At 42.1% G+C, this 26,694-nt stretch overlaps 1 protein-coding gene across 4 annotated transcripts in view; it reads right to left on the bottom strand.

Moving 5' to 3' along the window:
• Window positions 1-2,022: 2,022 nt before the first annotated feature.
• PLEKHG1 (pleckstrin homology and RhoGEF domain containing G1) overlaps window positions 2,023-26,694 on the bottom strand; it is a 200,359-nt gene continuing 175,687 nt past the window's right edge. For 2 of the 4 annotated variants that reach the window (XM_069488118.1, XM_069488117.1), the window contains 6 exons: window positions 21,992-22,025; window positions 19,373-19,468; window positions 17,419-17,457; window positions 15,922-15,944; window positions 10,895-12,536; window positions 2,023-5,484 (listed from right to left, as the gene is read on the bottom strand). In XM_069488118.1, coding sequence (XP_069344219.1) covers window positions 4,421-5,484; window positions 10,895-12,536; window positions 15,922-15,944; window positions 17,419-17,457; window positions 19,373-19,468; window positions 21,992-22,025 — 2,898 coding nt within the window. In that variant the 3' untranslated portion in view covers window positions 2,023-4,420. The remainder of the gene's footprint in view (window positions 5,485-10,894; window positions 12,537-15,921; window positions 15,945-17,418; window positions 17,458-19,372; window positions 19,469-21,991; window positions 22,026-26,694) is intronic. The other 2 variants (XM_069488119.1, XM_069488116.1) reach the window with 2 other exon arrangements.

The raw sequence follows: 26,694 nt of genomic DNA, 5'->3' as shown, positions 1-26,694 counted from the left end.
GTTACTTCCTGATAAAGGGCTGGAGAGTCCAGGGGCCTCCAACCAACTAAGTAGATAAGAAGGGAAAGACATGATCAAAGCATGAATGGCTTGTGCAGGGTGTGTGTTCCCAGTATCGCTTGTAACCAAAAACTAGAAGGTATGCAACAACAGCCCCCCCTCCCCCGTGGGAGACCCTCCTCTTCCCCTAAATGACGTTAACTACAACTGGCGCCAGCGCGAAAAGCCCGAAGTTTAGAGTCAACCAATCAGGAGCCAACACGATCAGCCACTTCTAAAAGAACAAATAAACTAAAGGGGGATGGAGTGCAAACCAGTATGTCATGTGCAGACTAGTATGTTGTGTGCAGACTAGTGTGTCATGTGCAAACTAGTATGTCGTGTGCAGACTAGTATGTCGTGTGCAGACTGACGTGTCGTGTGCAGACTAACATACAGAAAAGTATAAAAGCTTAACCTTTACCCCAGGGCGGGGTCCTGGTTCGTGGAGAGGCCACTGCGTTGGTGCTCTGGGACTTGGACCCTAGCTCGAGCTAGCCAATAAACTCTTTTGCCTTTTGCAGCCTCGGTGACTCTGCCTCTGTTCCTGGGGCCGAGGGGAACCGGCTCTAACATTTCCAAAAAAGGAACTTTTGATCTCCTGTGAAAGAGCTTTCACATATTCTATAAACTAAACATCAAATTTTATTAATTTACAGTTAGTGTAATATTTTGCATTTATGAAACTTTTAAATGCAGCATAATTCCACAGCATCTTTGGAATTCCATACTCTAAACTACTTGTAAGGAAAGAAAAATGTGAGAAACTAAATGCAAGAGAATACTTATGTCTTCATATACATATATATTTAGACAAAAGCACTGAATAAGCACACAACAGAAAGCTTCAGATCTTATCTCTGAATAGGACAAGGTTTAAGTTGAAGATATATATATATATATATAGATTGGTAAAAAAATTTCAAGTGGTTCTTTTATTGTAATCCCTTTCTGGGTGACAGACTTGAGTATAGTTACCACTATCCAGACAGAAAGTTATATGATTTAAAATTCAGTCTGGAACTGCAATTATTTTTGCACCAACCTAACAACATTAGAAGATGTCAGAGCTATTGATATATTGTTAATGTTTGCCCTTCAAAATAGAGATTTTTAAATTTTTTTCACATCAAAAGATAATAGACAAAATTTTTAAATATTCATGTTCAACAGCTGTTATTTATAGTGCATCACAAACCTGATTAAGCCTTTTTCTTTTCCCTGAGGATGTACAGAATTTACACAGGGCACAGTTCTGTCATCTGCTTCTCTAACTGGAACTGTCAAGACTTACAGCAAACCCATCCATTTTCAACCTCAAGGCAAAACAGATCTTAGGGCTCCTCTGTGAAGTTAGAAACTCTTCACACTCAAACATTCTAAAGAAAAATTTTAAAGCTGTTTTCCTCTGTGTGAGGCACGTTAGGCAACCTATACTTTCATCATAATGGGGGAGGGCTTTGTGCTTCTATTCGGAAAGGGAATTGCTTTAGAAAATGTCCCTGAATATCAATTTATATTATCATGCATTTGTTCCCTTTAAAATTTTTGTCTATCAAGGAAAATTCAGAATGAAGTTAAATGAAAAAAAAAACAACAAAAAACACCTTAATTTGTGCCAAAAAACTTTTACATTAATTTTTCAATTCAATAATGAAATAGTTAAAAGAATGTCTTCTGTTAGTTTTTTTAAAAAAATGTAATTTAGTGATCGATCTAATTTAGCCACCTATCAAGAAAACAAAAACCATCCCAGACACTAAATTCAGTATTTCAAAAGTAATCCAAAGATACAGCAGAGTCTGTCATGGGCTACTGAAACATAGTATAGTAAGACGAGGTCGTATGGCTAAACGTAGTTTGGAAAAATCTTGATGTACTAGAATAAACACATTAATTCACACTATAATTTACTTTGTACTTTACAAACTTTATTAAATAATGGGCATTACTAACTTTTATTATCTTATATACAGTATTTAAACTATGTTTTCCTAGATGCATTTTTTTCCCCCACAAAGAATAATGTAGGTGAAAAGTGAACTTATTAAAAAAAATGAACTTTCAGTACAGGAAACTAGTAAGAATTTGACATACTTTTAAGTACATATACCTTTTTCCCCCAATTATATACATGCCCACCCCACCTCCAAAAGAAACTATTTTTAAACAAAAGCAATTATTTGATAACTTTGGGGAAAAATACAAACATGATTATATATACACAGCTCTCAAAATCTGTGTCCTGGCCAACAGAAGTGATCTATAAAACTACAGATTTGTCCTTGAACCTAAGAACCACATAGATACTTTATACAGTAAGACATCCACCTTTGTGCAGTGGGTTGTATTTCTATAGGTGACATCAAAGTCGGACAAGACACTGGTGTGGAGAATAAGTTCTCAGAGTCAGACAACAGTGCCTATTATGGACTATTAGAATTTGGGTCATATCAACTAAAAAGCAAAAATGGGAAACTGCATTCCTGGGGCCAAAGTCAGGTAACTATTTTTTATAGGTAATACAAATGTACTTACACACACATCTGTAGCAAGTCTAAGAACACACTTTCTTATGATGCTTATCTTTTTTGATACTTCTTAATCTTGAAAACTCATATCATGTTTAAATGAAAACAGTGAAAGGAGGAATGTTTCCAGAACCATGTTATTCAACATGGACTGTGTTTTATAAGCTATAAGAGTAGTGTGGAGAAGCAATAAACTTGGGTTGTTATTTAAAAAGAAAAACAAATGCCTTAGGTACCTATTTGTAAAATAAGAATGGTCACATTTTATGTTTTACAGTTAAGAAAAAGAGGCATAGGACTTAAAAAGAGGAAAAGAATTATGATGTCACTTATTCGATATTATTGCTTACCTTTAAATGAGAAACCCTGACCCCTTTCCCTACACAAAGTATTTATCTTTTAAAATGGAAACAGAGGGTGGAGAAGGGCCACAGAATGTACCACTACTTAAAATGAGAACACAAAGGCCACTATTTGAGAAAACATTCCTGCTGTATTAACCATGGTCTTAATAAAATATAATATTTTTATAAGGTAGCAATAAATCTGCCTTTATTTTTCTCTTTAGTTTCTTTGATTTTGCTTTTTACTCACATCTTTTGGTTGTTTTTTTTTTTTTTTTTTTGGTTTCCTTCCATAAGGAGTGGGAGTAGTATATAGTATCACAATGAAATCCTGTATAAAGACTATAATTACAACTTAAAAGATATTAGAACCTAGTAACCAAAGATTGTTCTTTTATATGCCTCAAAACAATTGAAAAAAGGCTCCATGTTACGTATGGTTTAGAAAATTAATTCTTGCCCTATTCCTGCAGCCGGTGACTCCTCAGGGCTAAGACCAAGTAGCCCATTTGGCAGACTCCAAAACTCAGGGACTTGCATGTGAAAAAATCCTCTGGGAAAGGTAACTTTAAAGTGTTTTCTCTTATTTTAGCTTATGGTTCCCTTTGTGTTGATTAGACACAGGCACACACAATGCCATGGAGGTCTTTGTTTTGGGCCCCCCGCTCCCCCTTTCAACTGTAATATGAAGAGACAATCAAGTTGTTCCCAGAAGTCATCCTATCTTTTCTAAGAGCTAAGAGAATTTGCATTTTATTGACCTTGGTTTTCTTTAGGCCATTAAGGAAACAATTCATTTCACCCCAGAAATTATATATTAAACACAATGAGCAGCGCATTCTCCAGGCCTTGTCCAGGAATACAGGTAAAGCTTTTTGCTCAAAAACAAAAATGCTACATTTTCAATAGTCACGGAATTTCTACATGAAAATGAAATGATATAGGAATACTGGTGTGGAAACTCTAAAATGGGCACTGCAGACTATGCTCCAATGACAGCTCTCTTACATTATTCTAAGGTCTTGCCACAGATGTAACAAAAATTCTTTAAACAGCTTTCCTGTCCTTTCCTCTTAAACCACGTGAAAAAGTCTCCTTGCTGCCTTTGAGTCATGGAATAAAACTACTTGGGGCTTCTGGATAATATGAGAGGATTATTGCATTTCTTATTGTATAAGCACTTTGTCAGGATAAGGGAAAAATCATCATGGCAGCCATCACGTTACAAAAAAAAAAAAAAAAAAGCCTAAAAATTTTCAAGTAAGGTTGACTTACAGGAAACAGGAAGACAATCAGCATCGGAAAACCATTAGATGCTGACATTTGCTACAGTACAATCCTGGCTGACTCATCAGCCAATGCAAAAAGTTGTGCTGTAAAAGAAAGTATATTTTACACCTCTAGTTATTACAAAATGGTTTTAATCTGGTACATATAAAATACCTCATCAGTATCTATAGTTCTTAGGAGAATAAGAAGCTAATTCAGGCAGCTGTTACTAAAACCTTAAGCAAAGCTGCTTGAACTGAGACACTGAAACTTTTCCCTTAAAGACTGTACAATATTTTGTTGATTGGGAGATGGCCCCCTCCAAAGATAGTCGCTCAGTTTGTCAGAATCATTACATGATGTCAGATATGGTGAAAGCTCCAGCTTGCTGTTTATTGGCTTTTTGGGAGTGCACGGGCTATTCAAGGAATAAGATGTGTTGCTGCTGCAGACGTTATCCGAAAAGTCAGCATCAATAATCTTCAAGTCAGATTTCCTCCTACGACTGTGAGATGGCTCCAACTCTGCCTCATCTTCTTCTGACTTTATTTCCACATAGTCATCTTCATCTCCTTCAGTCTCTTTGAAATTGGACAAATAGTTCTGTGTCGCTATTTGGGCATTTAAGGGCAAATTTCTATTTACTACCAAAACTTTCTGCGAGTCTTGGAGTGTGAGATCTGAGAGCTTTTCAGTGCCCTGTTGCTGCGAGTCAGCAGTACCTGGCAGCAAGCTCTGGTGACTCTCACACCTGGAACTTCTGTGTAGAGACAGCAGTTGCTGCTTTTCCATTTCACCAGGGTAGTTGATGGAGTCCATCGATTTGTTTATCAGGATTGAGGAAGATGACTGGGACCTATTATAAGGCTGATATTTTGCACCGATTCCTTTCCGACCCAAAGAGTTGTAAAGATGGCCCTGACACAAGTTCTCTTTGTTGGGCTGACTGACTATCACGCTGCATCTCTGCATGGAACCCGGCAGAGCGTCGGAGGTTTGAAGAGAAGGCACGGAGCAAGCTGCCGACAGTTGTCGGGGCGTGCTTTTTGTACTGATCTCTAAAGTGGGATATCTTGACCTCAAGTCTTGCTCTGGCTGGAGACAGAAATCTGCTAACTCTCCATTACTATAGGTTGAATGCAGAAGCCAATTCTCGCTCCCCTGTTGGACCTGGGAAGGTGATGCAGACCTGAGGAGGGAGGGATCTTGGGGGCTGGCCCAGCCATCCTTCTGAATTTTAAGGGGAGTCTCCCTGAATACAATCTGGTCGTACAGTTGGGAATACTCAGCAATCCTGGCACCTGGAAGGCAATATTGAAATAATAAATACACATGGGATTATTCCTACATAGATTGAAAATAAGAATATAACATTCTAACCAACGTGTTAAAAAAAATTTTAACAGTAGACAGGACTAAAGTGATGTCTGAGGATGAGTAATCATTGAACACTAAGTAACACAAACTAATAAAATAATCCATGGTTTAATATAGGTACAAGTTACCTAAGAGTTCCTTTACTTTGATCTAATTCTACGTTATGTTATCTCAAACAGCAGGTCTGCAAGTGCCCACTGCATGTAATGCAAATTTCTAGTGTTCTTTATAAGCATGAAGCAGTATCAGTGCTAAAAACAGACATCATATTAAAAAAAACAAGAAAGTCAGCACTTAAGCCTTAGTCAATGAAAAATAACTCAAGTAGTCATTAAACAAATCATGGCCACAATCCCCAGTGCAGTGGTTACCCTGGCTTCTCACCACTCTCCTTGCTCTCAGACTACTACTTCTAGAGGAGTCCAGTCCTGGTAGCTGTTCCTGCACTTCTTGCTTCCAGACAGCCCTTCACTGCCACTGTCTGGAAGACCAATGTCTGGGGAGATCCTCCCCCCGTCCAGTACTACTAAGCCACAGGTGTTGACTAACTCACATCTCCTTTCTCATCCCCAAGAAGCCGAGCACTAAAGTCTATGCCGCCAAGACATTAAGAATGAGCCATCTGTGCGTGCTCAATAATCTAATGCTCTCTAGTATTGCTTCAAGAATAGGACCTGACAGTTACTTCACAAAGGCTTTTGCCACTTATAATTAAGCCATGAAGCCATTTTCTTCTTTGCCCCACTTCAGAGCACAGATATTTCTAAAGACATTAACTGAACCATGATACACAGAGAGGATTCTCTTGGGCCAGCAATGATTTAAGAGTGGGAGCCCAGAGATGTCAATTTCAAGAGCTGTCCCCCTCCCCAATCCAGGTACCCCCACGACCACCTTAGAATCAGAGAACTCCATGTGTCCCATAAACTCCTCAGACTACATCGACATAATCTCTGAAGGGAATCTATCCCATATATGACAACCAGCAGGTGACATTATGTTTTCTTCTTTAAGCTATTTATGTTTTCATGGCCTATTAGTAAATTAATCCTTGAATTTAAACTAAATGCTCATTTAGTTGAGTTTCTGCCATTTCTTTTGAGTCTATTTTCTATGAGGAGAGAAGACAACGTGTTATTATGTGCCTTTTAGCTGCAACCCCCTCAATTCCCTCACCCCCAATTCCCTGTAATCAAGCTAAATAGTCTAACTTCTCATTACCGATCTATATTCAAATCTTTTGGGTTTTCAACTCTAAATTCCTTAGAAGGACAGAGATTAGTTTTGAAATTTCTAGTAAGAAAAACTTGAGAAATTACTCCTTAATGGGCATAGTAAAGACTCTTAATACCAACGAAGATTGAACAACACCTTAAGAGAAAGAGTGTTAAAGTCTACATGGACACCAGTGTACCTATGTTAACCATCCCGAAACCTATGATGTTTCATTATCTAGGAAACTAAAAGGCAGCTGGACCTTTAACACAGTCGTGGGTTAGTCCCACCTGAAAGCAGATGGTCTGTCCAACCCTTTCCCACACATACTACAGCCCTGAGCCTCATATCCCACAGCTCAATCAGGAAGGCCCTGAACTTTCACAAGTTTCCAAGAAAACGACAATTTTGGGGAATGTGGCAAAACTAATTAAAACTTTCATCAAACTATTCCAGTATCAAAATCCAACCCTCCAGTCTTATAAGAACAATCAGCTCTGGACTTTAGCCCAGATACTTTGAAACCCTGTATTATCCAAAATATCCAGAGTATTTCTCATGCCTTTGTCTTATCATACTCGCGTCTTCCTTTGCTTGATCAACCCCTGCCCATCTCTCAATATCCTCCGTAAGTCCTATCCTATTCCGTCCTGGAGTCCTTTTCTAACTGATTTCCCTTTTCTGAAGTCTTAACCCAGTGTGCACCTAGCTGTTGGCTGTGAATGTGTGCACACGCGTGCAGACTCAGTTTCTGTTGCTAATTGTTTTATATAGGCTACTTTATTATGCCAGCTAGTCTCTGAGCTTTTGATCTTAGAGAACATTGATGTGCATTTTGCTGAACTCTCCATAGAGCACCTAGTTCTAAACAGAAGTTGTTCTGAACAACTACTTCATTAACTCAGTTTTTTCACTCCCTTTTAGTGTTAAACATGGATGTGCTCTTCCTGGGACCACCCCACTGAGGCTGGAAAGGCAGCCTGGAAATCAGGTCATAGCAGGAAAAGGGGAAGCAGGAAGACAGCCTTGGATTAAAACGCTTCTTATAGATGACTTGTAATGGGCACAGTTTCTCTGGGTAACAGAGCAGATCATTTATCAATTTTGATTAAAAAGAATCTCACTAGACAATATACCATGTTTCACTAAGTTTTTGTTTCAACTAGATTTTCTAAGACAGCCTAGAACTCGCATGATGCCAATGTGAACGAAAGACAAGTTGCCAGAGCATCAACTGTGATTAAATAGACTCCACTGGCCAGATGTACAGGGGACAGCCAGCCCCAGATGGCACCTCTGGACTAAAAAGCCTAGTGTTAGCTGGATCAAGGTTCCCTCATATGCTTAGTTCTGGTATTAACAGTCTTTATAGAACATGAACATTATCATTACATGACAATCTCAGGAATGTCTCTGGTTTATTTCTTTTTTTTGAAGGTTTGAAAGTTGGAATTCTTATGATTCCAGACAAAAATTTGAAGTAATCCCTGCCAAGGGAAATAGCACACATGCTGTTTTCAAGACAGAGGATTAAAATCAATGTTTCTAATGTTGTCTGAGACATAGACAGGAGCATAAAATCGTGCCTTCCCTACTTTACACAAGGAGGAAAATTCCTCAAGCCCATGTGGAGTTTTCTCCCACGTGAAATGTCACCAAAAAACCAGAAACCCAGAGGCCTCCTTGGTCTCAAAGACTATTAGGAGGGAGGTCTGATGGAACAAAACGGCTAGTGACTACAACAGGCTCTAAAATGTGGGAGCAACTAGACCTGGTTGAGTGATTTATAGGCGGAAATCTGACCCGGGGCCTGTAGACCCTGGCTAGAGAGTTCAATAAAGGTGCTCGAGAGTTTCAGCAGGTGAATAGGGCGCTCCTCCTTCCGCACAACACCGAGAGCAAGCTCCTGGCAAAGTGGCAAGGCCCATACGGAGAAGTCTGGAGAATCGGTCCATTCGACTACGACGTCCTGTGCCCAGATAAACAAGAAAGAGAAAAGGAGTCATCATGTCACAACTGATGGAAAGCCTCGTGGGCACAGGAAGTGGTCTCGATCACTCGGATAGAAGAGGCGTGGATATAAGGGCAGGTCCTGAGAGATGGCAGGCCCTGGGGACGTGCTCCTGTGCTCTCAGAAGATGACTCTGGAGAGATCTCCTCCCCTTTGTTGGGGAGAACATCGACAGTAGCCCACCATGTCAAGAAAGGACCCAGATGCAAAGCTGAGAAAAGGCCCTATGGGATCCCAAGATGACACGAGCAGGCAAAACAAAAAGAACCACCAAAAATGAGAGGAAGCAACAGAAACCCCACTATGGAATCATTTAACACTTAAAAGGTGGGCAAAAAAGACTATTCAAGGTAGTTGTAGGCCCTAATGATTGAGTATGGAAGGACATGCTTCTATCAAGATTAGTGTTTTGCATTTTAACAGACGGTCTATATTCAAAACAACCTGGCCCAGGTGATTCCTATTATACTTTTTATTCTATGTGCTCCTACTGCAGGCATGATCCGTCACCACCAGAAACCTCTGTATCACATCTTCTCTCATTCTGAGAGGCCCCAGCCCACACTCAGTCAGTGGTTGCAATGGCCAATATACAACTCTTTCTAAGGCCATCTATGCCCTCCATCCCCAAACAGTCCTTCTGCAGCAGGAACTCAGTCACTTTCTCTACGTTTAACAACAAACCAGCTTAGCAACACTAGCATCGGAAAAGGGACATGAATTACTTGCAGCGCATTACTGTAAGAAGAAATGTCTCTCACGTGCATACAAAAATCACTATTAACCTTTATTTCATTAAACAGAAGATGAAGAAGAACTCAAAAAGTCTTTAAAATCCTTCAGGCATCAATTCCAGGGCTTCACTCCCCTATCCATTGAGCCATTTTACTGAAGATTAAAGCTTTAGACAATTCTTAAATACTCTCAAACGTAAAACAAAACTCTACAGCTTCTTGTCATGTGACTTGTGACTCATTTAGGATTTCGAAACCCTTCCTATTCTCTGGTTTCCATGGAGGTAAATAAGTCGATTCCAAAGAAAGGAGGTTAGTGGCATCAGCCTGTCCCCGTGTGCGTGTCCTGATGAAGCTGGTTATCGGAACCTGTCCTGAAACTGACTCATTCAGTTTTTACTTCATTGGAGAACCAGCTCCTCTCAATTTGACACTGAGGTGGTCCTTTGTCAGAAAATCTAGGGCAGAATTTCTTAAAATAAAGATGGAAAGGCCACACTGTTTTAAAATGCAGATTCCTAGGCCCACACCCAGAAATCTCTCTGGGTCTGGAGGTACAAGCTCCGCAGGTGAGAACCACCACCCTCAGGTTTTTCCTTCCACGACAGTCATGTGCTTTATTTACTCTTATGCTCTCCCCCTGAGATTGGTATTAAAAGTTTTGGCCTTCAAAACAGTCAGTCTCATTCCTGTAGGCCTGATCTTACCAATTTCACACCTAAGATCCTGGTTTAGCTATGCCCACGCAGAGGAGGTCTGACTGAATAATTAACTTCTTGGAAGCATATAGGAGAACACCAAACGAGATGGTGTTAAATGCATTACAGCAGCTATTTTGAAAATTTGAGTAACTGAAATATGTGAGAAAACAACTGAGTTACAGTGTGAACAACTAAGTAAAGCACAAAAAAGACTTTTTTTGGTCTTTGTTAGCAGAGGTAGACGTTTTTGTCGCGATTCTGAAGCGAGGAGCAATCAATCTATATGCTTCCACACCTTAAAAGATTACACAAGCTACTCCACCCTCCTAACAAATTACTAAAACACAGGGAAAAGCTTGAGGTATCACAAATGCAAACGGATTGCTTTTGTTCATACTTTAGGTTAGAGAAAATTTTCTTAAAATATCAGTTCTGTCGTGACAATGTTACATGCACAACAAAACCCTCTGAGACCAAATCGTGCTACAACTTGCATAACTCAGTGGATGTGAAGTGAGAAAAGGTTAGTAATGGCTTTATCTGTGGTCTGTCTTTGAGACGATAAAGCTTGAATGTCAGCGTTCTCACAGGTGTATCCATTCTAAGGACATTTAGAATCTGAAAACCGCCCTCACATCTTGCTTTCGAGAAGGAAGAAAAGCAGTGAACATACCAATGGCAGGCCCTCCTTGTTTCTTCTCTTCCAAGATCGCTGCCAGGTCTTTGTGCACGGATTTAGGATGCTGACTGGCCGGTGGCTGCTCCAACTCTGGACTTTTCACTTTTAAAAGTTGATTTGCCTTCTTGATCTTCTGGCTGTATTGCCGAGCCATGATGAAAACCCTGCTTTTTGTCTTATCTGTGGCCTCCGTCCCCGGGTCAGGGTTTTCTGGGTCTGTTTGGGACAGATTGCTGGCCAGGTCATACGGATTGTCCACAGGAGGCATCTCGCTGGCCAGAGAGAGCCGGTTAAGACTCATAAAGGAGCCTTCTCTAGAAATCAGGTCTTCTTCGAATGCGTAGTTGGCCCGGCTCACTCTGACGGCCCTGCTTTTCACAGGCGCCAGGAAAGCCTGGCTCCCGGGCAGTGACAGTGTGGATGCGGAGTGTGCCGTGTCCCGGCCCAGCGCGGGGGTGCTCTCAGCGTGCAGCCTGTCTTGCACGTCATCTTTGCTCACAGGAAATGCTGCAAGGAGACGGTCTCTGGCCTTGTCTTCGTTCTTCTTGATGTAATTTTCCAGGTCATTCCAGATTTCATCTACTTCTTCAGACAGTTTATCAGATACAGGCTTGTCGGCGACAGACAAGTTACAGCTGGAAGAGCTGTACAGCAGGCTCAGATAGTCATTATCAGAGGTACCCTGATGGTGAGGCGTCTCGTCCTCGCTGAACTGGAGGCTGTCCTGGGAAACAAATGGCCTCAGACTGTCACAGCACACAAAGTCGGCTTCTAGCCCCAAAAAGGTGCTCCTCTTTGGACGCTTTAGGCTGCTGCACTTGAAATCCAGCGATGGCGGATCTGGGAGCCCTATAGTGTCATAGATGTTTTCTTCAACCACCTGGAGTTCGTGTGTGCTCTGGCTGGAAGCCTCCCGACCTGTGAGAGCTCCATCCTTCTGTGTGTGCAGAGAGCTCTGACTGTGGCCAGCTGGCCTCTTGGAGAAGGCTAACTCGGGGGTGCTCTTGGGGCGAACAGAGTCCCTACTTGACCTGGGGGGAGTGGATTCAGCTTCTTCCCGTTTCGCAACCATAAGTTTCAAGTCCTCATAACTTATGTTATCATAGACGTGGTCTATGTCATCAATCGTTAACTCTATAGATGACCCAAAGGGAGTCAGCCCCCCCTGTCCTTCCGTTTTGGGGCTGTTCTGCAGTTCCCTCCGGGGGCTGTACTGAGAGCCATCGCTGTCCCTAATTCTTATTTCAGGAGGGCATGTGTTGCTCTCACCGGCACTGCTGGCCCGCCTGACGACCCTGTGACCAGAGCTGGGAGTCTCTGCGGACTCAATCTGTCCCATATGCCAGCTGCAAGGGCGACTCGAAGTGCTGTCTTCACAGAGTCTGGCAGAGTTCAAATCTGAGGAGGAGAAGGATGGAACGAACATCTGATAGTCATCTTCGTCATCCTCGTTCTCCTGTGGGGTCCGCTGGCTGGGAAACAAGGCTTGCCTGATCTGGTGATCCGTCCAGATGTTTCTGACGGTTCCACTCCCACGAAACACGCCGATCGCGGCCGAGCTGCCCGACTGACTGTTCCTCTGGGCGGGAGATGGCCGTGCTGAGGTCAGCCGGGGAGAGCCTTCCTCTCTGGAAACCTGAGGAAGAGAGAAACTTATCAACTGAGTTGCAGAACATGGAGAAGATACATCATTTAGGGATTTCTCCTAAACGTGTTTACATGTTGCTGCTGCCACTAGACTGTGGCATTCGTAAAGGAAATGATCAGGAGAAAGTGTTGATTTTAACTGAGTTGAAAAGCACTTCACATTTTTGCAAAGTGGCAGAAAGGACAGGAATTAATATTTATTAGTACTTAGATATTAGGCTGGGCAATGTGCCGACATTCTCTAAACTCAATATTCACACTCTGTGAATTAGATATGACTGTACCAGTTTCACAGAAAGGAAATCTAGGCTCCTAAGGATTCAGTAAGTTGTTCTACTTTGTCAGTAGTAAAGTCTAGGCCTCAAACCTGGGTCTGACCCCAAAATCTTTGCCTCCCAAAGCAGGATATCGGCTAACTCCAGAAAACTCTTAGATACTTCAAATAAATGTGGTATGCAATTGGCAAATATTCATTGCATAAACAAATATACATATTTGTTTATGCAATGAATATATATAGTTTCAAGGCATGATATCTGGTTTATATTTGAGACTTTCTAAAGAGGCTTAAGACCCAGTGCTTGACTCCTAGGAACCTTATGGTTTCTGGTATACCAGAAGTTCTTGCGGTGACATGACTGCATACTCCAAGGGTTTCCCTTAAATCTGCAGGCTCACCAGGAACCCGGCCAGCATTGCCTTGCTTTACAGATTCTAGGCAAAGTCTTTGCTGTAAAAATGTAATTTAATCTACTGTTGAGCTAATGATATTTTTACTTTCTTTCAAAATACATTTAATTAAGTAACATTTAGTTTCCTGCTAGGAAGTAAAATATGAGTGACATTAATGATTTCTAATCACAGAAAATAATGGGGTCTTTTATAGCTTGGAACTCTCCTTGATGGAGCTCAGTGGTGCAGACAGGAGTGGATTACCCTCTAACACTACCCTGTAGGTAGGAGGATTAGCTTCAGAGAGTTGAAAGGGTTAAGATCGTTCAAACTAATTAATACCAGGTACGTATTTTCTAAGTAAAACACTACAGTCACCTATTGGAAATGTCAAGTTAGGAAGAATTTTTCATCACTTGTCAATGAAACTGGGATACAAATTGATTGGAATATCTCTCAGGGAGGGAAAAGAGGAGTAGAGAAGAATAAAATTTATCCTAAATGTTATTTTTCTATTGAGACTTAAAAAAAATACAATTAATCATTTATTTCTCTTCACACATACACAATATCTATATGTAATATTTATTGCTTTTCTTTTTTTTAGTACCTCTTCCTTTTCACCTTAGACTGCACTGGTATGTTTATAAAAATATGGGCACCCAATAATTTGTTTTTATTGTTATTTAGTGTTATTATTTATTTTATAAAGAAAAACAAATTATTTATCAACTAGTTAAATTATGACAAAACACTTTCAGAGTGTAACAAAAAAATGATTTCATGTTTCTCATGTAGCCAAAAGAAATCCTCCTTGAGAGCTTTTCATCCCAGAAAATTCCTAGATGTTTTATAAAATTAGGAAACCTGCATTTTTAATATTGAAGCATATTTTTAAGGTAATTACAGTTGAAATGAAAATAGCAGTTCTCTGGAAGCTGCAAATTCGTATCAAATAAATCAGGAGAACTGAAGCTCTTAGATTGTGACTGGTCACAACATAGAAACATATAATTTAGATACTTCAATTTTACCAAAGCCACTGAACTTTTTCTGTTTTTCCACATTCTCAGTATTATGGCTATTTAATAACGACAATGGCTATCATTTATAGAACACTTGCTTTGTGCCAAATACTATACTAAGCACTTCTAAAACATGTATATTACATTTAATCTTTATAACAATTCTGTAAATTAGGAAACTAAGTCCTAGTAAGGTTAAGCAATTTGCCTGTAGTTGCACAGTTTATAAATGGCAGAAATGGATTTGAATGCATGTTTTAATCCATAGCCTATATATGAGCTTAATCATTACACACATACACACAGCCTCAGGATATATATTCTGGGAGAAATATTAAGCTATTATTAAGGAATATGTCCTATTATAAACTCTCTAGTCATCAGTGAATCTGCTCTCCCTGCATTTAGTACACAGTCAGCACATTAGTGTTAGGAGATGAAATTTTTATCACTAAAAAAAGCATTTTGGTATTTTTGTTCTCTCTTGTCTTTAGATTTCATAAGGTTTAGTTAGTCCCCATATGGACTTGGCTTGAGTACTGTTTTAGAAAGTTTCCAAGAAGCTCTGGAGATTGTATTTCTAGAACTCTGTGATGGAGAGATTCCCTACTTGGTGCTGAGAAGGGCTTGGTTCCACGATCCTACTTGGGCTGCTTTAAAGAGCAGGGAGCCTTCCGCAGTGACCCCACTCATGAAAACAAAGTATATTAAAAGAAAAGAAAATCAAAGCCTCATCCATATTTCATGAAAATGAACCAATTAAGTTTCAAAAGCTTCCAAACAAAAACACATACCTGAAGAAAATGCATATGCCCTGAGCCATGAAAATCACTTAAAGATAAGACTTTGTTGATTTTTAGACATTTTATTGGTTTTAACTGAAAGATATAGCCTTTATCAACAGGGTCACTTTGGCCCTGTGCTAAGCCACGGTGCAAGTGGAATTGTGGGCGGACAGTTTCATAGCTACATCCTTATAGATAGAGAACAACGATCAATTCTCTAAGAATTGTTAAGCCAGACAGCTGATCCGTAGGCACAGAGGACAAACCACTCAGGTCAGGGTAGAACACCTGTTCTTCACAGGTAATAAATTTGGACATAGATCTTCCAACAGAGCATACCACTCTTATTCCCCCTCTCCTAACCTTTTACCAGGGGGAGAAGAATTAAAAACTTGATGTAGCAAAGTTTCTTTCTGTCATATATCATCACACTCCTTATACCCGCAGCAGAACCATATTCTTAGAACGGGGCTCCTCATGCCCCTGAACGAAGGCTGATGCTTTGAGGAGGGGGTTACGCACAGGAGACAAGGGCCTTGGTCCCACCCGGGCAGAGGCACACGGCAGCCTGAGGAGGCTCTGGCTAGTGCCCTGCAGGTGTTATAGCCTAAGGTAAGGTTACAGCTCCTGAGGCAGAGGTGGGGCAGAGGAATGAATAAATAATTGCCTTAGTTCTAAGAGATGGGGGGGAGAGAGGGAGACAGGAGGTTGATAAGAATGAGTCTTTGCTTACATCAAGTATAAATAATTCAAAATGTAAAGTAAATGTAAAATATCAAATTTCCAAAAGGTAAAATAATTGTTTACACTTGGGATGAGATATACAGGATTGGGCACCTATAAATGGTGTCTAAAGTAAGTGTTTCGAAATAAGAAATGTGATAGAGCTTACCTTTTGGATGTCTTGTGCTGTTTCTGCAAAATAATAATTTGGTTTAAGTTAGAGAATTAAAAATGTACCTCACATATAAATATGCACTAATATTTTATAGGACACATAAAGTTATTACTAATAATTGAATCCCAAGTGACGTCCAGGCCCTTTAGATACAATTTTCAGAAAATGCCTTTCAATTATCCCAATTATATATCCTCTACTGTACACAAAAAAAAGAAAAAAAAAACTTATTCTGTATGTATCTAAGGTTAGGTATCTTCCTTAATCCCTGGGAGCGATGAACTAATTCATGTTAATAAGTTTCAAAAACTTCCAAACAAAATATGCATTGTCTGATTAAAAAAAAAAAAAAAAAAAAGCCCTGAGCAATGAAAATCATGTAAAGATAAGACAACTATGCTTCTGTTGATTTTTAGGCATTTTATTTGTTTTAACTGAAAGATGCAGCCTTTTAATCAACAGGGTCACCCTGGTGCTGTATTAAGGAGTACTGTAAGTGGAATCGTGGGGCAGAGATTTACACAGCCACCTCCTTGCTGACATCCTTACAGATAGCCCGATTATGTGTGTCTCGTCACTGACAACTGTTTAATTACAGAAGTATACAAAGTACTTCCTTCCCCATGAATCCCAACCCCTCCAGGTAACCACAATGAACAGTTTCACGTTCATCCTTCCAGCTCCTGCACTGCTCCCACTGCACCAAAGTTATTTGTTTTTAAAATAAAGATGCAATATGCAACGTTCCTTCTGCTAAATATATTAATATGTGGACACTTTTGTTAGAGATCCTCTTTGTTTTATTTGAACAGCTATAAAATATTTCATCTTGTGTGTGGACGTACTACACTTTCTTTAACCACTTCTCACTGGATGGGCATTTTATGGAGCTTCCTATTACAAATATTGCAAAGAACAAACTCATACATACATGGAACCACATTTGGTAAGGACATTTATGCAGGTGCAACTGGTGGGTGAAGGGCACGTGCACATTTTAAATTCAAACGGGCATTACTGATTTTGCTCTGAAATGTTTCAAAAATTTACACTCCCACCAAGAGTTTTGGAGTGCCTATTTGTCTATATGTTTTGTCCAAGCTCATAGCTTTTCCCCCCTCCATTTATTTCATTTAACTGTTTTTCTGATTGCTAATATGGGTGAACATTTTAAAATTTCATTGGCAGTTTGTGTTTCTTCTGGGAAGCTGCCCAAGTATACTCTCTGCACTTTAAAAAAGAGTCCTTTGTCTGTTTTTTTGTGATGTATGGGTTTCTTTATATAACAGGGATATTAATCTTTTTATGCCTGTCATGTATGTTACAAATATGTCATTTGTATATTTTATAATGAGATACTTTTACTTACAGAAGTTAATCTTGTAATCAAATCTGTCAATCTGTAATTCATCTGTTTTTTTTTTTAAATGTATGGTTTACTTTAGTGGATATAAATAAGAAAGAAATAAGAAAATATATTTTAGCACTTACCACTGGTTTTCAAAACTTTATGTGCTCTTGAGGAAGGTTCTAGGAGAAAACATAAAGCATCATTTGCAAAACCAAATCAAAATTTTTTCTTCATAAATGAATTATTCATTTATTGACAGACTGAGCTCTAGAAATTTTTTTTTTTTTTTTGAGACAGAGTCTCACTCTGTTGCCTGGGCTAGAGTGCCGTGGCATCAGCCTAGCTCACAGCAACCTCAAACTCCTGGGCTCAAGTGATCCTCCTGCCTCAGCCTCCCGGGTAGCTGGGACTACAGGCATGTGCCACCATGCCCGGCTATTTTTTTTTTTCTACATATATTTTTAGCTGTCCAAATAATTTCTTTCTATTTTTAGTAGAGACGAGGTCTCACTCTTGCTCAGGTTGGTCTCAAACTCCTGACCTTGGGCGATCCACCGGCCTCAGCCTCCCAGAGTGCTAGGATTACAGGCGTGAGCCACCATGCCCGGCCAAGCTCTAGAAATTTTCTATCAAATTTACCTAAATTCCCATTGTTCAGAGATAGTTAGGAGCAAGAAATTCACCCAGTCAAAATGGCAGAATAAATGTTAAACTGTGGAATCAGAAGTCACATCATAGAAAAGCAGAATCCAACTTTATTAACCCTACGACCAGCAGAGCAGCTTCCTTAGCCTTAATTACCACCTACAAGCTGATAACTTCCTTGTATATTTTTATGCCAGAGGCTATCCAAAGCTTCAATCTTTGGATTCAACACATCTCAATCTCCTCCCACCTGTCCCCTCCCAATCTGCCTCCTCATCTGCACCTCCTCTCTTGGATACCTCCCGAGCTACCCACCAGGACGTCATTCTCCATTTCTCCTCCTGTTTTCATCCATCACTGTCCTGGGGGTTCCCAATAACGCCCCACATATTAATCCAAGCCTTCTTCAACTCTCACCCGGGCTAGCGGGACCACCTCCTACCTGGTCTCCCCACCCACTTCATTCTCCACATGGAGCCAGAGTTCTGTCCTTAAAAGGCAAACATTTTCAGAGTTCATTGCTTAATATCCTTCTGCAACTTGTAGGATCAAGTTCAAAAACTATGGGTGGCCTACTGGGCCTCCAAGATCAGGCTCCTATCTGCATATCTCTAGCCACATCTCTGTGCACTTCACCTCACCCACCTCTTCCTCCACCCCCAGCTCCATTCCTCACTCTGGCCAGGCTGAACGACTGGCAATAGATGTCTGTCCTAAGGTGCACTTGCTCAAGCCCTGAGGCCTCTGCACATGCTGTCCCTGTGCCACACACCTCCTCAGCCTGCAGATTCCATGGGTCCTACTGGTCCTGAGCTCTGTGAACCTGCCTTCTCCTTCCTAGGGATTAACCTTTGTCTCTCCTTTGTCTCTGCACTCTTCCTGCCCTCCAACCTCTGCCATAGCCTCATCGTACACAGACTGGCATTTATTCACATTTTCCGTGTATCTCCCCTATGAGCTCCTTGCAAGCAGGAATCATGTGTATTTTTCATCCTTGCATTCCTAGTCTTCAGCAAGGCATAGGGTACATACTCAAATTCTGATTCAAATAAAACCAAACATTTGAGGGCCAAGACAACACCTCGTGGAGTCCGGTGCAGCCAATGTGAGTTAGGACCTTAGCTTTGGATCATATTTTGTGTGTGTCGTCATAGGATACGATTTTGCATTAGCAAGGGATTAACTATCTGTAAGTCAGCAGTCAGAGGCTATACAAGGCAAAATTAGCTGATATGTTTTATATTCACTGGGAAAGAAATAGAAAGTTGAGTAGAAAAGAGTTGTAGGACAAAAGCTTGAGAGTCCCATCGTGAGGCAGCCTCAGAGGTGTTCAAACTGTCAGTGAGCTCAACACCAGGTGGAAAATGCCTTTTTTTTGGTCAGACTGAAAAGGACTTTCATTACAAGTCTCCCGTTAGAGTCACATTTTGATGACAACACGATATTTACCAGATTTTCTTCTCAGCCGATGTGGAGCAGAACCTTCTTTAGAGCCACAGAGCGCTTTCGTCTCCCCCTCGGGGCTGTAACAGAAGCCGGGAAGGTCTGCAAAGATAAGGACAAGTGTCAGGCAGAGTGAGGTGCTCCGGGACTTCTCCAAAATGGATGTGACTAGTTTAGATTCCTATGGATTTATTCTACTTCTTCAACCATGGCTACGACCGCCTCCCATAATCGGTGTGGAAGGCGTATCTCAGGGCTTTTTGTTGACACTGGGACTTTTAGGAGTCTGTTAGCTACTTAACTGCCCTCCCCACCTCCCTCTTCTCTCCCTCTCTCTCCAGCAGAAAAAGCTGTAAATCAGCTTTTCCTTTCCTAGAAAGTGAGTTCCCTTCATGCCCCTGTGAAAGTTGTCCTCTAGTGCGATGACTTTTCTTTATTGAGACAGAGTCTCTCTCTGTCACCCATCAGTCAGCCTAGCTCACAGCAGCCTCAAACTCCTGGGCTCAAGCAAGCCTCCTGCCTCAGCTCCGAGTAGCTGGGACTGCAGGCATGCGCCCCCACACCCATCTAATTTGTCTATTTTTAGTAGAAATGAGGTCTCGCTCTTACTCAGGCTGGTCTTGAACTCCCGAGCTCAAGTGATCCTCCTGCCTCGGCCTCCCAAAGTGCTAGGATTTCAGGCATGAGCCACCTTGCCCGGCCTGCAATGACTCTTAATATTTTTCTAGATGTTGCTCCTTTGAACATTTGAGGAAAGCTGTAGATTCTCTTACCAGAAAAGACATTTTAATTAAACTTCACTGGGTTGTGTCTTTCCGCCCCACCTAAGGGGAACATGGGATTAAGACGCTCTGGTCTAATTACAAGGTACTGCAGCATGTTCAATGATCATCTTTATCCTGAAGCCTAAGGGCAATTTTTAGGACACAGATGTAAACCAGTGCTCCTCAAATTAGGGGTAAGGCTCTTCAAGGGTGTCTTAATCTCAGAGTTCTGAGGATTGTAAAGACCACGTGCACATCTCCAATGCCAGCAGAAGGTTACACAGTGAGGTCGCTTGGTTCGATGGACTGGCCTACCCTGCTCACATTCAGCCAAGTTCAAACTCTGGGCTGGGCAAATAAGGTCTTCGCCTGAGGCTTGGGCTGTTCTGGCCTAGGCCTATGGCAACCAATTAGTGGCTGAAGATAATTCTGGGCACTCTAGAATCTTACTGGTTTCCAAGCACTAGCCCAGGGCCTGGGAACAAACAAAATAAAATCATGCTGTTGCACGGAGCCGGCCACAGTAAATAGCTGATCGCTGACTTCTACCCACACCCGGAGCTCGGTCTTTCCCAATTTGCACACATGCAGCCATGACCTCACCTGCTCTTCAGGGTGCTCTTAAAAAAAAAAAACTTAAGGCGATTTCTACTGAGTAAAGTGTGGGGATTTGGAGCGCACAGCCTAGCACTGTGGCAGGGAGTGCCACGTGTCCCTTCTCAGGTCTGCTCTGGGTACAAAGTAGGGAACCACAGCTACGACAGTGGGGACAACTGATGCCCCTGCTCCTACTCTGCTGATGCTTCTTTTCCCCCTAGAGAGTTAATGGAGGGTGAGGGAGCTGATAGCTGCACTTGAGGGAAGATGATGCAAAAGTAAGGTGTTTCTAGCCGGGTGCAGTGGCTCATGCCTGTAATCCCAGCACTTTAGGAGGCCCAGGTGGGAGAATCGATTGAGCCCAGGAGTTCAAGACCAGCCTGGGCAACATAGTGAGATCTCATCTTTACAAAAAATTAAAAAAGTTAGCCAAGAGTGGTGACACGCGCCTGTAGCCTCTTGGGAGGCTGAGAGGCAGGAGGATCTCTTGAGCCCAGGAGTTTGAGGCTGCAGTGAGCTAGGATTGCACCACTGCACTCCAGCCTGGGTGACAGAGAGACCCTAACTCTTTCTCTCTCTCTCTCTCTCTCACACACACACACACAAAAGTAAGTACTAAGGTGTTTTGAAAGGTTAAAGTAAAAGTAGAAGTGTTTTAAGTACATGTTTCTGCCAGACCTGGTGTGAGTGTTGAAAGTCATTGTTTTCTTTTTATTTTATTTAATCTGAGAAATAACAAAGATGTGATAAGTGCTAGTGAGCAAGGTCTAAGGACCTGATATATTTATTCTCTACCTGCTTTTGTAAGCCTAGAAATACTCTCACATATGTGGGATGGTTGTGTTTCAGAATTTTCTACTGCATAAGGAAAACCAATAGCTATCAAGTTATCAAATCTTGCAGATGATTAACACGGACATTTTAGAGGACGGGATGAAGTGGGAAATGCACTGTGCGGCCCTGTTTTTGGGTGGTTGCAGGGACAGCTGACCCTGGAGGCATAGCTAACATTGGTAGTAGATGCAGAAACCTGGACAATGGCCAGCCATCAGTGACTCACAGATAACCCAGGGAGAATCAATTCAGAAACAAGTCGCTTCGCTAAGCAGGGATTACACCGTCTGCCCTACACCGTATTTGTTACAACAGTGAGTAGAGATGCCATTTTCTTACAATTGACATTTTTATCAACTTTAAGATAGAAAACGTGATAGATACAAGGAGATAATGACATTTCAAATTAGGCTAAGGAAACAGAACTTACGAATGGCATCCATTTCAAGGATTGCTTGCTTGGCCTGTAAGAGAGAAAGCGTAGCTATAATTGAAATTATTATTATTTTTTTCTGTTTAAACAACCAATCCTAACACAGATCTTATCTCACCGGAACAAAAGGATTTTAAAAAGCTTTTAAAACCTCGCTATTTCTTTTAGGCATTAACACACAGTTCAGGGGATTCAAACAGATGGGCACCCTCATGCGGGCAGGAGATGCTACACAACGGATGCGCAGAGCTGAGACCGCACCCCCAGCCCGCAAGGGGAGGGACGGGGGAAGGTTGGTTCCTAAAGCCGGCTGGTCATCAGCGTCCACTGGGCAGCTTATTAAAAGAAAATGCAGCTTCCTGCCACCCAACCCTGATGTACCGACCCAAAAGCTCAAGGCTAGAACCTGGTCTCTGTATCACCAGCCCTCCCTGTGACACTGGGCACCTTCTAATTATTTTGAGTTGATTTTAAAATGGCTGCTGGAAGTTTCCTCTCACTGCTTTCCTCCTAACGAATGCTATGCGATCGTCGTCACATCTCTCTCCCTGTTCCCTCGGCCCCCCCACACCTCCCATCTGTTCTGTGCACCCCAGAATCTCCCAGAGGGGCTGGCAGGGGTGGGGCTTAACTAGGTGGGCGACCTCCCACCCCCCAACATGCTTCCTCTGCTGCAGGACTGGATAACAGGGCCTCCCTTTCAGAGTGGTTACTAGGATGCCGTGGTGGGCTCCACCAGGAACTCCCTCCCACCCTCCTGGGGGCCCGTGCCTGATAAACCATGACTTTTCTTTTTCTACACTCATTTCTCCCCATTCCAACACGACACCACCCCCACCTTCTGAAGTTTAATGATTTGGCGCTTCTTTGTGTTATTACCACCATATGTTACTGATGTTTAGGGGAATATGAAGAGGTAAGTGAATTACCCTAGCATGAATCATTTTGCCTAAGGATTCAAAGAAGATAAAAAATTAGTTTAGGTAGCTTTTCTTGTTTCTTTAATGTCATCTTCATTTTTTCAAGGGTAGGATAACTTACCCAATAAATATGATGCTAAAAGTAACTTTAAAAATAATTTTACTCATTTTGCTATAATCTGTAATATCACAGTAAAAATATTTAGGCCAAGAGGCAACCATATTTTGTTAAAAAAAAAAAAAAAAGGAGGGGGAGGAAGTTTCAACCCAGTCACCTTTTATTTATTTATTTATTTATTTATTTTTATTTTTTGACACAGAGACCTTTTTTTATTTTATTTTATTTTTTTTTATTTTTTGACACAGAGACCCAGTCACCTTAATTTTGAGAAAACAAACGCTTAGAATTTTGTAACACTGATATTTCTATTGCACATTTGGAGTTTATTACTAGCTACAATTAATTTCAAACACAAATGCTAGCTCAATTTCCTGGAAGTGTACTGACAGAACCACATTAATATATGAAATGAAAAAGTACCTACCTTTACCTTTATTCTCAATTAATTTGGACAAGAGTTCAGTTTATATGCTACATATAAGAATGGGCAACATAGCTATTTCTAAGATGTTCTCTTCCTGGTATCTATAAACCTAACTTCAAGAACTCAGTATTTTTTTCTTGATGTTAATTTCAAAAAGTACTATTCCTGGATTTTCCACTAGGTGTCAGCCAAGGACCATCCTGGAATTAAAGGACTGAGTCGCTTGAGAGGAACTGATGAATTTCCCACAGCTTTGTTGACATTGTTGGACTGGTTTAAAATTTCCTGTTATGTGTTAATTTTATTTCATATAAATAAGTATATTTTGAATAAGACCTATCTCATAACTTGTTTTGCTGAGGGTGAAATAATAATATAAAGTACTTAGCACAGTGTATATATGCTCAATAAGTTGCAGTGAAAAAAAATCTTTAGATTCTAAAAGGGTCAGCAACTTGGGCAAGAAGTACAATTCTATATTGACTATATTAACCATTTGAGTCCATAAAAGGAAAACTGCCTGGCATACGCACACCTGGTATGGGAGAAAGAGGACAGGTAATGTGACCTAGTCTCATTTTGTAATGGTTTTGAAACTGCCTTTGAGAATCTCTTTGGCAATTTTGATTTTCCCAGTAGACAGGTTAAAGGTAGGTGGGGCGCATCAAAGCCACCTTGCCATTGCTCAAAAGGGCATTCTGAGGCACGAGGCCAGCGACCAGATGACTAGCCAGGAAGACAATGCAGCCGTCTCTCTGCATGAGCTCCCCTGCACCTCACAACACCCCAACAAAATGAAACTAAGGCTCAAGTCAAAGTACACACCTGTGCACATTCATTTCCAGAGTGCAAAATCACTGCCGGCAGCCCTGAGAGCAAGTTTCAAATGGTTTTCAAAATATACAGAGACCAAAACAGACTCTCTCCTTTCTCAGAAATCTCAGTCCTCCTTATTTTCCACCCAGTTCTACTCTCATGATTCTCATCCCATTTTCTGGGTCTCTCCTCCTCCCAGCCCCATTTGGACCATGGCGCCACACATGGATAATCCGCTCACCACCCTCATCCTAGTTCTTTGACTACTTTATCTCTGATGACCTTTTCCTCCACTCCAGGACAGCAACTTGGAGTCCGAGCCACTCCCAGAGCCTGATCACACCCAGAACTGTCCATCTCTAATTCAAGACTCCAAATGTCCCTCCTCCAGCAGATTTCTGCATTCCCATCTCACCAGCATTTTTTTTTTTTTTTTTTAAAGAATTTGTATCCTGCTGTTGTTAGGTAGAATATTTTTCTTTCTTTTTCTTTTTGAGACACAGTCTTACTCTGTTGCCCAGGTTAGAGCGCCGTGGCATCAGCCTAGCTCACTGCAACCTCAAACTCCTGTGCTCCAGTGATCCTCCTGCCTCAGCCTCCGAGTAGCTGGTACTATAGGTGTGCAACACCACACCTGGCTAATTTTTTCTATTTTTAGTAGAGACACTATCTCTGGTCTCGTTCTTCACAGGCTGGTCTTGAACTCCTGAGCTCAAGGGATCCTCCCACCTTTGGCCTCCCAGAGTGCTAGGATTACAGCCATGAGCCACGGCTCCTGGCCCATCTCACCAGCTTTAACTCCTGCTAAACCAGTTCTCTGACTACAACACCAGCAATCCTCAACCCAAGCCTAGTTCCCCAGTTGGCTTCTGCTCTCCACTCAGCCTGGGAACCCTGCTCAATCGCTGCAAGTGCATGCTCATCAGCCCCCTCCCGCCCCTGCCCTGCCGCTCCCATGCCCGGGAACCTGCGTGTGCTGTGGCTCCTCACCCCTAGTTCCCAAGGTGCTAAGCAGATTTTGAAATGATGTCATCACATAGCTTCACGGTGGCCAGCTTCGGCTGGGTCATTGGTGTCTTTCTCAAATTATTTTAGTCATCTCTAGTGACTAGTCTCATTTTTTTAAAGCAATTGTTTGGAACCTTTCCATTCTCCCTTGGTACCCAACCCCTTCTCTCTCCACTCACCTGGCAGATGACTTCATCACCTGCGTCAGTGAAATCAAACCCTTCATCTTCCCTCAGTTCCACCTCAAGGTTCCTCTTTTCTCCCATCCTTTTCCTCCCCTGGCCCAGGGAAGATGTTCCGGCCCTTCTCAAGACTAGCTCCAATTCCTGTGCCTTTGACTCTCTTCCCTCCCATTTCCCAGGTGTAGTTCCAACAAGCGCCCCTCTTTGCCTGCTCCCCTGCTCCCACCCCGCAGCCTATGGACTCAGTATTCCTCACCTGCACAAGAAGTCTTGCTTTGATCTTGCCTCTCCCTACCTAAATTACCACTTTTTTTTTTTTTTTACAAAGTTCAGAAAAGACAAAAGTCCACACCCAGCCTGCTCCTTCTTATTCCCTACTTTGTTTTCAATCCTCTGTAATTTTGACCTTATCTCTTAGTTGCTGAATCTAAAATCTACTTTTCTGTTTGAATCTTTTCTGATCTCTGCAGCATCTGAGGCTGTCTCTCCACTCCCTGGTCCCGAGATTCCTTCCTTTGCCAGCACAATGGTCCCCTGTCTGCCTGCTTGGCTGCACCTTCTCTGCCTGTTCTCCCGCTGTCAGCCCCTTGCAGGTCCCTGACATGCTGGGATCCCCAGAGGTTCTTCTTTCCTTTGTACATCTCTGTGGGCCACCCTGTCAGGTCTTAGGGCTTCAGTGACTGCCTCTAGTGAGGGAGCCTCCCGATCCTTGGCTTCCAGAGACCTGAATTTCCACCTGTGCTGACCTGTCTGGCACAGGTAAAGAGTGGGAGCAGTTCTTCCCCCCCCCCTCCTCCTCCGCACCTAACTGGCTCCTCCCCTCTCTGCAGCCTAGCTCGGGGCTCAGAACACCACACTCTTGCTCCAGCTCCTGACTCATCCTTGATGCCTGTCCTCTCTGCCTCAGTGGCGTGTGGTCCCCTCTGTGGCTGTGGCTGCAGATGGTGCTCCTTGTCTCTTTTCTGGACTATGGTGGCGGATTACTAATTCTCCTCCTGCCTCCCCTCTCACTCTTGGTAACTTGTCTCACTGCCCCCAAAGTTAGACTCTCAGAACACAGGGCCTCGCCATCTCCCCTTCCTTCAAAACCTCCAGGAGTCTCCCAAGGCTGGTACGGTGCACACTCCCAGCGTGTGTGTCCACAGCCCTCCGGCTCCGGCCTCATCTCCTGCCCCGTCCCCCGGGGAGGGCGGCCCTCCAGTCCAGGCACCACGGGAGTGCCGTGAACA

The sequence above is a fragment of the Eulemur rufifrons genome, chromosome 15 (assembly GCF_041146395.1).
Source record: "Eulemur rufifrons isolate Redbay chromosome 15, OSU_ERuf_1, whole genome shotgun sequence".
NCBI classification, from domain to species: Eukaryota; Metazoa; Chordata; class Mammalia; order Primates; family Lemuridae; genus Eulemur; species Eulemur rufifrons.
Note: the sequence above shows the minus strand (reverse complement) of the source record. Positions and strands in the feature narration are given on the sequence as shown.